The 11,764-nt window shown below is 37.5% G+C and overlaps 1 protein-coding gene across 1 annotated transcript; it reads right to left on the bottom strand.

Moving 5' to 3' along the window:
• Positions 1-1,904: 1,904 nt before the first annotated feature.
• LOC149139490 (glutamate receptor 2.7-like) lies at positions 1,905-11,098 on the bottom strand. Its single transcript, XM_089450736.1, has 6 exons — positions 10,891-11,098; positions 10,021-10,748; positions 9,786-9,933; positions 3,258-3,580; positions 2,589-3,161; positions 1,905-2,489 (listed from the first exon to the last, which is right to left on the bottom strand). The coding sequence occupies exons 1-6, from the start codon at positions 11,096-11,098 to the stop codon at positions 1,905-1,907; spliced, it is 2,565 nt and encodes an 854-aa protein (XP_089306862.1).
• Between the last annotated feature and the right edge of the window lie 666 nt (positions 11,099-11,764).

The raw sequence follows: 11,764 nt of genomic DNA, 5'->3' as shown, positions 1-11,764 counted from the left end.
AAAACATTGTTAGAAAAAATAGAAGAGCAAACAAAAATTATATTGTAGAGTTGAGGCTTCTGCGATCCATAACAAGTTTATGATAGATTTTTCGGCGAAAATCACATGAGAGACAAATGTTCTCTCATGTGATTTTCGCCGAAAAATCTATCATAAAAAATTATATTTCGATTTTTTTATTAATTACAATAGTTACAAATATATAAGACATAAAACATTGGTTTTGACATATTTAAATCATAACTACAACTCATACATAGAAAACAACAATTTTTAGATAGATGCTTGGGAACTCACAATGACAACTCATGACAAGACATGGAAGCATTACTTCTAATACCCTCTCTTAATGCTTATATGAAAAACATTGAAAACACATATTACAACAACAAAAATAATCTATGTTTGACTGGTCCTCATCGCCACTCACATCCACTTTGGAATCTCATAAACACAGAGCTTTCACCACCACATCTTCGAGCTAACACTTGATATCCATTTAAAAGAAATTGTCTCTGACCACCGTTGAACCATATTGATAGCTCGGCTCGTCGGGGCTTCCGTGATAAAAGTCATCATGTAATGAACCATCCTATGGACCAACCACCATCGGTTCGATATTTCACTTTCGGCTATCCGTTAGTTTCTAGGATGGAGGTGTAGATATTGAATGTGTTGAAAGTTGATCAAACAACTTGAGCTTACTAACATGCAAGAATTAATGTTTCGCTCAATGGGGCTTCCACTTTACGAACCACCAACCACTTTTATAACCCATAAAAACATACAAGAATTGACGTGGCTTCAAGTTTAGAAACCACCAATAGTTTTTATAACCAATAAAAAAACAAACACCAACCACCAAACGGTACATAGATAAATTCAATGATTTCTCTTAACATATTTTATAACCAATAAAAAAACAAACACCAACCATCAAACGGTACGAAGATAAATTCAATGATTTCTCTTTATTGATATGTTCATAGAAGATCAAATATAATAATAATAACTTTGCATATTGGTATTTGTCATCAGATCTTCAGTGTTTGGATCTCAATCTATGGATAAACAATACCATAATATTTTATTACTTTAGAATACCATAATATTTCATTAGTTCAGATCGAGAATGATAAATGGCAACATTCGACCTACACACTGCAAATGTACATCTTGCACCATCTGATAATTTCGAGAACCACCATTTAAAACATGTAGACATTGCTCTCAACTCTAGATCCACACTAGTGCAAACCAAATCTATGTTGATCCAGCTTCTTCACATGCAGATCTCCTCTTCTTTTACAAATATTTGTCCACAATGGAACTTTACATAGCAAAAGGAACACTCGACCTTCTCAATTCTCCTTTGCATGCAACTATCCACAATCCACACACAAATTAAATATTTACACAAAAGGCTCACACCAAAAATAGATCAAACACTCTATTAAACTAATATATGTAGAAATGATTATCATGACTAAAATTGTATAATCTCAGCCCTTCTCCTGAGAGAATCAAGGCTACCTATGATACCATGTTAGAAAAAATAGAGAGAGCATGAGAGAATCAAGACTACTTGTGAAACCGTGTTAGAAAAAATAGAGAGAGCATACAAAAATCACATTTCGATCTCTTTATTAATCACAATAGTTACAAATATATAAGACAGAAAACACTTACGACATCTTGATCACAACTACAAATCATAAATAGGAAAAAACTATTTCTATATTGACACTTGGGAACTCACAATGACAACTAATGACAATACATGGAAGCATTACTTCCAATAATCCCATGATACTAAGCTAAGCGGAAATGAAAAGTCTGGCATGTATCTGGAAGACTGTTTAGGGAAAAGTCTCCGCTCATCCCGGTGTGTTTGATGGAAGCTCTTATGTTGGATGATCAAGTGTTGAAATAGATGCAGTGCGTGCATTTCTGTTTTCATCTACATCGACCACAAGTTCATCCAAGATGGAGACGCTTCTCCTAGAAATCTTGCTGGCTCTGAAAGGAGTCATTCCCATAGTCGAAGGGCTGCTTATGAAATTTGTCGGAGAGAATGGACTATTTTTGTGGCTAATTTCAGATTCTCTTGTTAGAGGAGATGAGGTTGGACTCTCTCTCTGGTCAACATACACCATGAACGATTTGATTGCACCCTTCAATGACTTCCCTGTTGATGGATGACCCACCTCACTATTATTTGTATCCTTAACATTAGGCTCCCTCATATAATTGCGGAGAAGCATGGAAAAGAATATATTCAGAGCTACAGATGAAATCGATCCAGTGATTAGATAGAGACCCCAGAAATTGCCCATGCTCAGCATATTGGAACCTACCTTTGTTCCCGAATATGTGCAGGCTGTGTTATTTAACCATTTGTTTTTAATCTGTTGTATTTGTTTGTCCTCTGAAAGAGACTGAACGGCCGTGGAAATATCAGAGACGAGGGGATCGCCCTTGGGAAATACCTGTGCAAAAGTGTTGATTCGTAAAGACTAACGATATATAGAAGAAGTCATTTATAGATAGGAATTCATGAAAATTATTGAATATTTGATGTAACTTACAAAGCCAAAACCCTGAGTTGCGTAGATTGGTCCAACCATTGCATAGTTGCATTGTGAAGCTAGAAAAATGCGGATATAAGGAATCTCGTCGAAAATGGCAGCGACTGTGCCTTTTGAAAGAGCCTCTCCAGCTTCCTCTGCTGACGAAAATGTTCTAAGACTTTCGTTGGCTATGTGCAACTGGTCCCTTAGGTATTCACCTACAAAAATCTGTTCCTGATACCCTACTGGTGCTCCACTGACGCCGAGAGATTCAACAATTTTAATACCATGAATCAACTTTTGCGCTGTGAGAATAGACGTCAAACTGGCCATATAGCTGGATGTTAGAATTAAAACTATGAATAGCCAGATTAGAAGCACCGATCGAGACAAACTGCTCACTAACTTCACCCCTATTGTGCAACACATGCCTGTTGTAAAAGGCAGCATGAATGCCCAAGCGTTATGTGCTTTGTCCGCCTTGGCAAGAAGTACCATTACAAGACCTGATTCCGTGAATGGTTGCGTGAAATCGACATAATTACTTCGGTTAGACAAAATTGTGATATCGCCCACAGCTGCATCAAATTTCTGTCAACCAACCTTGAAATCAATATCTACAGGAGCCGAATTCTTGGCAATCATAAGAATTAGAAATCTAATAATTCAATAGGCTATAGAAGGTACCTTGAGATGAACTTGATAGACAAGGTCATCATAGGAGTGTGTATGGTTCTCGTCGCCATAGGGAATGAGATCATAAGGCCATGCATAATCCAGTCTGTTCATAACTGCCTCAAAGACGTCTATACAGAAACCAGTCACGTTGCTTCGATTATGGTTACTATCAAATGCAACTGTGACAAATTCAGTGAATCCATGTTTTATGGGAACTCCAATTTTCAATCTCCTACAACTAGCTGGTTGTTCCCAACCACGAGGCACTTCTGCAAATCCACTGGGCCAAATGACACTTTTAAGATCGTCGATCGTATTTGTTGGGAATTTTTCTGGTAAAATTCCAAAAAACAGATAACTTGAACAGAATAGAGAAAATGCTCTGTTTTCTCCACAGGATCTTAGCACAGGGAAGCTTTTTTAAAAGAAAAAAATTTTGAGTAGACAGAGTTTTTCCTCATACAAAATAAAACTTGTATTCATTAATCAAAGACAACTTCAGTTACAAATTTCTTCCTCTCTCTCAGAGGGATTCACCAAGAACATTTCAACAAAAAAAATACTCTATCTCCTCCTGAGATTTTACACTACCGTGTGTAAGAATCTCTTTTACATTCATTGTTGTAAAAACAGATTTCAACTAGAGAAAATTACATTTCATTTTTTCAACAAAAAAATCTTCATGCTGCTACATTTTTCATATTCACACTGTTGTGTGTTTCACCCCGCTCACATTACAATGGTCAACTCATAAAAAATTACATTACATATGCAACAATAAAAAAACTTACATACATTTACTATGCCATACTTCCATGACTTAAACAAATAATAAAATTAAAAAAATTTACCTACAATCTATGAACAGGAGTAAATACCATTTATTTCTTCACTGCAGTAAACGGCGGTGAAACCCAAAACTTCACGTAATGTTCATGTGCAGGCCCGTACTTCAACCATTGAAATTTTGCGATTTGCGATTTGCGATTTGCGATTTAATCGCATCGCAAAATTGAATTCGTTGTAAAATAGAGAAATGCTTGAAACAAATGGGTGCGATCTGCGATATGCGATCGGATCGCATCGCAACATTGCAATTGGCAGAAATCAAGTGAACAAACGGAGGTAGGTGCATGCATGTGATTTACGATCCGCGATGAGATCGCAGCGCAAATTAAAATAAAGATGCAGTTGAAATTATTATTTCAACACTCCCCTTTAATTTCAACTGCTGGGTTATCAATCATACCCAGACATTTCCTTAAAAACTCAAAACTTTTCTGTCCCAAAGACTTGGTCAAAATGTCCGCAACCTGTTCTTGAGTGCTGCAATGTTGTAAAACGATTTCTCCATTGTTCACCAATTCTCTGATGTAATGGAACCTTGTATTAATGTGTTTCGTTCGTTTGTGAAACATAGAATTCTTGGATAGGGCAATAGCTGAGCTATTGTCAAAAAAATAACAGTTGTTTTTGCTTCCTCTTGGCATAGGCTCCTTAGCATCCTTCTCATCCAAACTGCTTGACATGCTGCTGCTGTAGCTGCCACGTATTCTGCCTCTGTTGTAGACAACGCTACAATGGGATGTTTCTTAGAAGCCCATGAAATTGCTCCTGAACCCATGTGAAAGAGATAATCAGATGTGCTTTTCCGATCATCCACACTTCCAGCCCAATCGCTATCGGTGTAGCCAACTAAAGCTGAACTTTCTGAAAGAGTATATAAAATGCTAAATCTTTTTTTACCTTTGACATACCTCAGTATTCTTTTTGCTGCCTGCCAATCTGTTTCTTTTGGCCTCTCCATGAATCTGGAAATTAAGCTAACAGCAAACATTGTGTCCGGCCTAGTTGCAGTTAAATACATAAGGCTGCCAACTATGCTCTTGTACACGTTGGGATCAAAATCCTTGCTGCTGTCCTCTTTGCTGAGTTTTAATCCCATTACTGTGGGAGTGATTGCTGTCTTGCTGTCCTGCATGTTAAATCTACCCAACACTTCATTTACATATTTTTCCTACGAAATAAAATTTCCATTTTCATTTTGATCTACTTCTATTCCTAAGAAGTATCTCAACAAACCCATGTCAGTCATCTCAAATTCTTCTTTCATGACTGTTTTGAAATTTTCAATGAGATAGTCATCATTACCTGTAAAAATAACATCATTAACGTACAACACAACAATTAAAATTTTACCATACTTTTCTTTGATGTAGATGGTGGGTTCTCCCTCACACTTTGCAAATTCATTTTCCAATAGATAGGAATCTATCCTACTATACCATGCTCTTGGTGCTTGCTTTAGCCCATAAAGAGCTTTCTTCAATCTGCACACTTTGTCCTCATGGCCTTTCTTTTCATAGCCTGGTGGTTGTTCAATGTAAACCTCTTCCATTAATACTCCATTCAAGAATGTTTACTTCGTGTCCATTTGGTAAACTTTCCACTTGTTTTGTGCTGCTATGGGCAGCACTGCTCTCACAGTTTCCATTCTTGCAACCGGTGTGAATGTCTCCTCATAATCTTTCCCATAGTGCTGCTTGTATCCCGTGACAACAAGTCTTGCCTTGTACCTTTCTATCTTGCCTTCAGCATTGCTCTTGGTCTTGTAGACCCATTTAACTCCAATGACTTCTTTACCTTTTCGTAGCTCAACCAAATCCCATGTCTTGTTTCTTTCTATGGCATTGATCTACTCATCCATAGCTTCTATCCATTTCTTATCTTTAATTGCATCTTCGAAATGAATAGGGTCATCAACATGAAAATACAAAGCAAACAAAGAATTCATTCCTTCATCATAAATATCACTTAAATTTCTAAATTTCTTACCTCTTTCATTTGGTGTGCAAGTACTTGAGGATGCACTTGAATTTCCTCCTTGTGGTGTGCTTTGAGAAGCACTCTCATTTCTCCTCAAGGGTGTACCTTGTTGTCCTTGTGTTGGCGCTGCTGTTTAGGGATGTATTTCAACCATCTCTTCATCATCTTCATCATGAGACAAACAATTTTTAACATTAACCGTTTTCTCTATGCTTCCATCCCAAGCTTCCTCCTCAATAAACTGAACATCTCTACTCACAAAAAACTTCTTGGTGGATGGGATATACAACTTGTAAGCCTTGGATTCCTCGCTATATCCAGTGAAAATACATTTCTCCCCTTTGCTATCCAACTTCTTCCTTACCTGATCTGGAATGTGTGCATAAGCCACACATCCAAAAACTTTCATGTGGGTGAATCTTTGCTTTCTCCCACTCCATGCTTCTTCCAGCACTTTGTTCATCACTGCTTTTGTAGGGCATCTATTCAAAATATATATTGCACAGTGTACAGCTTCAGCTCAATAATCATTTGGTAAATGCTTTGCCTTTAACATACTTCTCGCCATATCCATGATGGTCCTATTCTTCCTTTCGGAAACTCCATTTTGTTGCGGAGTGTATCTTGCTGTAAATTGATTATGTATTCCATTTTCTCTACAAAACCGTAGGAATTCTTTGGAGATATACTCACCTCCTCTGTCAGTTCTCAAAACTTCGATATGCAGCCCACTTTGGTTTTCCACAAGTGCTTTGAAATTGCAAAATTTTTCAAACACTTCACTTTTGTTCTTCAGGAAATAAACCCAAGTCTTTCTGGTAAAATCATCAATGAATGTTAGAAAATATTGGTTGCTTGCTAATGATGGAGTTTGCATCGGTCCACATAAATCTGAGTGGACAATCTCTAAGGGTGCTTTTGCCTTTATGCTTTTCCCTGATGGAAAACTTTCTCTGTGTTGTTTCCCCAATATGCAACCATCACAAAGACTGTCTGGTTTCTCTATCAATGGTAATCCTCTTACCATTCCTTTTCTACTCAACAAGTTAAGACCTCCAAAATTCAAACGTCCAAACCTCAAGTGCCACAACCAATTTTCATCCTTTGGTATGCTTTGGAAGGCCTCTTGGGTAACTGCTGCAATTACTTCTTTGTTTTTCAAATCTGCCCTTATTCTGAGAGGGAACATCCTATTCCTCATCATCTTCACTTCAGCAACGCATCTTTTGTTGGGTGCTCTATCCATGATGGTGCATACATCATTCTCAAAAAAAAGATTGTAACCCTTTTGAACAAGTTGTCCAATACTTAAGAGGTTACATTTCATTCGGGGAACATAATAGACATCTGCTATAGTTTTCTTTCCTCCTTTCTTTGTAAACATTTTAACTTCTCCTTTACCCATAACAAGAATTTTACTATCAGTCCCAAGTGTGACTTGTGATTTCACATTTTGATCTAAAGCAGAAAACAAAGCTATGTTTCTTGTCATATGGTTGCTGCAACCGGAGTCTAGATACCATATATCATCACTGTTTGTTTCAGCCATTTTACAAGCTAAAAGCACATTATCCGCTGATATTTTCTCTAGTGATATGTGCACTAGATCTATTACTCATATCATGCCGCTTTTTCCTACATTCATTGGCATAATGTCCATATTTTTTACAATAATAACATTGGACATTGGATTTTTCATACCTTTGCCCTTGAGCATGATGTTGTCCACTTTGTTGGCTGCTGCCTTGGCCTTGGTTCTGATTTAGATTGCTGCCTCTTCCTTGAGCATTTAATGGACTGTTCCTTCCACCTCTATTTTGGCTTCTGCCTCTTCCTCTCTTGTTTCCTCTGCCTTGACCTCTTCCTCTTCCAAGCGACATCTGGGTCTTGAAGGCTTGCTCTAGAGATGAGTTTTCATTTCTACTCAACCTTTGCTCATTTGTTATCAGTGATGCATGAAGTTTATTAACTGAAAAGTTTGAGAGATCCTTTGTCTCTTCTATGGTGGTGACAATCACATCGAACTTTGAGGGTAGGCACCTCAATAGTTTCTCCACAATCCTCCTCTCTTCAAGAATCTCTCCATGAGATCTTATTTGTGTGACCAGACCAATCACATGTGTGAAGAATGAGTCAATATTGTCTGACTCCTTCATGCACAAATTCTCAAAATCTCTCCTCAGCAATTGTAGTTTTGTTGTCTTCACTTTCTCCATGCCTTGACAAGTTGTCTTGAGAGTTTGCCATGCTTCTTTGGATGTCTTGGCTGTTGCTATCCTTGGAAACACACTCTCATGCACTGACTGATACAAAAATACAAGGGCTTTTGAATCATTCTTCTTATTTCTCTTCAGCAGATCTTTCTCTGCCTGTGTCAAGTTATTAAACTCTTCTTCATTTTCTAGTTCTTCAAACCCATATTCAACAAGTTCCCATAAATCTTGTGAGGCAAACAGGGCTCTCATGGTTATTGCCCAATAATCATAGTTTTTCCCATTAAATTGTAGGAGCTGAGTATTAAACATACCCATGCTAGTGCTGGTGCTAATGCTAGCCATTCTTGCACTTTAAACTACGCTTCAAATACTTGACTGTATTTAGGAATCACTAACAGTCTTCAACAGTTACACAAAAAACCAAACTTGAGAAATACCTTGATTCTTTTGCTGAGTCTTCACGTTGCTGGAGAAGCTGCTGCAACAAAAAAAACCTTCCTTCAGCTTCTTTGACGCCTTCAAAGAGCTTGGACAAGCTCTGATACCACTGTTGGGAATTTTTCTAGTAAAATTCCAAAAAACAGATAACTTAAACAGAACAGAGAAAATGCTTTATTTTCTCCACAAGATCTTAGCACAGGGAAGCTTTAAAAAAAAAAAAAATTATGAGCAGACAGAGTTTTTCCTCATACAAAATAAAACTTGTATTCATTAATCAAAGACAACTTCAGTTACAAATTTCTTCCTCTCTTTCAGAGGGATTCACCAAGAACATTTCAACAAAAAAAATACTCTGTCTCCTCCTGAAAGTTTACACTGTTGTGTGTAAAAATCTCTTTTACATTCACTGTTGTAAAAACAGACTTCAACTACAGAAAATTACATTTCGTTTCTTCAACAAAAAAAATCTTCATGTTGCTGCATTTTTCATATTCACACTGTTGTGTGTTTCACCCCGCGCTTCCCTCACATTACAATGGTCAACTCATAAAAAATTACATTACATATGCAACAATAAAAAAACTTACATACATTTACTATGCCATACTTCCGTGACTTAAACAAATAATAAAATTAAAAACATTTACCTACAATCTATGAACAAGAGTAAATACCATTTATTTCTTCACTACAGTAAACGGCGGTCAAACCCAAAACTTTACGTAATGTTCATGTGTAGGCCCATACTTCAACCATTGAAATTTTGCGATTTGCGATTTAATCGCATCGAGAAATCACATTCGTTGTAAAAAGGGGAATGCTTGAAACAAATGGGTGCGATCTGCGATATGCGATCAGATCGCATCGCAACATTGCAATCGGCAAAAATCAAGTGAACAAACGGAGGTAGGTGCATGCATGCGATTTGCGATCTACGACGAGATCGCATCGCAAAGTAAAATAAAATTGCAGTTGAAATTATTATTTCAACAGTTGGTGTTTGACGGGGATGATGAACTAGAAGGAAGTTGTTTGGAGAGCCGAGTTTCATTACTCCAATACCCAATAACATTGTAGCTTTTACCCACCACATTGGCTATCTCATAAGTAGGACCCACAATTTCTCCATCTTTTCGCTGAACAACTCCGCTCACACGACTAAATTCTGCCTTGAGGAGCTCTGTCAATAACAGTGGTCCTTCCTAAAAGACCTTTAGTTGTGTAAAACTTGGGGAAGAACTTATGGGCTTCATGAAATTAAAACTTGTGTTTCCTAGATTCCCAATTGCCCGAGCTATCATCCAGACGGCATCGTATGCAAATGAGCCGTAAACATTTAGTTCAGCCTTTTCTTCATGAGGGTATTCGAGTCTAAATTGGCGTTTCCACCTTCCACGGAAATCTGCAAGCTTCTTGGAATTCTGGATATAAGTTTTGACTCCTAGGAGGCCTTGCATGTATTCCATGGAAGAAGGATTTAACAGAACATCCCAAAGGCTGGTAAATTCATCTGTGGTTATCCAGACATAACCACTATCCATCATTCCTATTTCATGGGCTTTCATGAATAATTTTGAAGAAAGATCGACAGACTGCATATAGGCAACGAAAACTCTCGATTCCTTTGTCATTAATTTGTATAGCTCCTTCTCTATAACTATGTGATCCGCACTTAATGGTATCACTGTTCTATATTCTAATTCGGACCCAACATCCCTAAGCGCATCTCTCAATGAGGCAACTGCACCGTTACCGAATTCATCATCGGAATAAATAGCTGCTACTTTTCTCCACCCATAGGCCTGAACCAGGGCTGCAATGGGTTGCATTTGCAAGGCATCACTATGTGCCATGCGAACAAAATATGGAAATCTGTGGTTGGAGAGCAAGGGACTAGTAACAGAGAAGGAAACAATTGGGACTTTAGCTGCGTCTCCCAGATGTAATATGAATTCTGCAACATCCGACGCCTGTGGCCCAATTATTGCAACCACTTCTTTTTCCAACAGATCAAGAGCTGATGTCACAAAGCATAAATTATATTTAATATCAAACTGCCTACAAAGGAGACCATGGAATAAATTAAAGAAATAACTAAGCAAATGACATTGTAGATTTATTCGTTTGGTGAATTTTGAAACTCTTAGTTTGCTCTTGACCTTCTGTACTGATTAGCTGGGTGTCGTTATTAATGTCGTCCTGTGCTATTTTAAGGGCGGTTTTGGCTTCTTTTCCGACCCAAGACATGTAGTTTAAGAGCACACCTATATTCACCACGCTGTCGTTGTGCACTGCTCGGCACAAGTTCCCAGTATCACAGAATAAAATCGAGAAAATCATCAAAACTGCGAGCACCTGCCCTCCCATCTCGAGTTTCACTTCCCAGACCTGGTTATTCCTTTTAAGGTTGGATACATATATAGACTTTGGGCTCCAATGTAATACGATATATAGGCTTTGTCAAAGACAAATATCATATTAATAAAAACTAAATAACGAATGAATTGTCTGGTTGGATCTCCCTTAATGCCTTGACTTTGACCTTACTTCGAGAAGCACGCGATCCTGCATGACCAATATCCGGTCTGAATGCTCGTCTGTCACTACATTGATCTCCCTTAATGCCTTGACTTTGACGTTACTTCGAGAAGCACGTGATCTGGATGACCAATATCCGGTTTGAATGCTCGTCTGTCACTACATTATTGCTGTGGATGTAGTTACAGCGATGGATGAAAGTTGTATTTTACATTTACATTTGGGATGGTGATCAGGGATGAAAGTTATATTTTACTGTAACCAGAAAATTTACATTTGGGACGGTAATCGGGGATGAAATGAAAACTTTCCATCTTGAGATCAAGATTATCACTCCGACTACTCATTATTTATTGCAATTCATTAATATATAAATCTGAAAAAATATATTTTAAAATATTACATCGATGTCTATGAATTTTGAATGATATATATAAACTTAAAAAGTATTATTACTTTTTGAACAATTTTTTTATCTCTATGTCTCATGCATAT

Source organism: Pinus tabuliformis, chromosome X (assembly GCF_031772625.1).
Source record: "Pinus tabuliformis cultivar Carrire ecotype Pingquan chromosome X, CPIR1, whole genome shotgun sequence".
In the NCBI taxonomy this organism is placed as follows: Eukaryota; Viridiplantae; Streptophyta; class Pinopsida; order Pinales; family Pinaceae; genus Pinus; species Pinus tabuliformis.
Note: the sequence above shows the minus strand (reverse complement) of the source record. Positions and strands in the feature narration are given on the sequence as shown.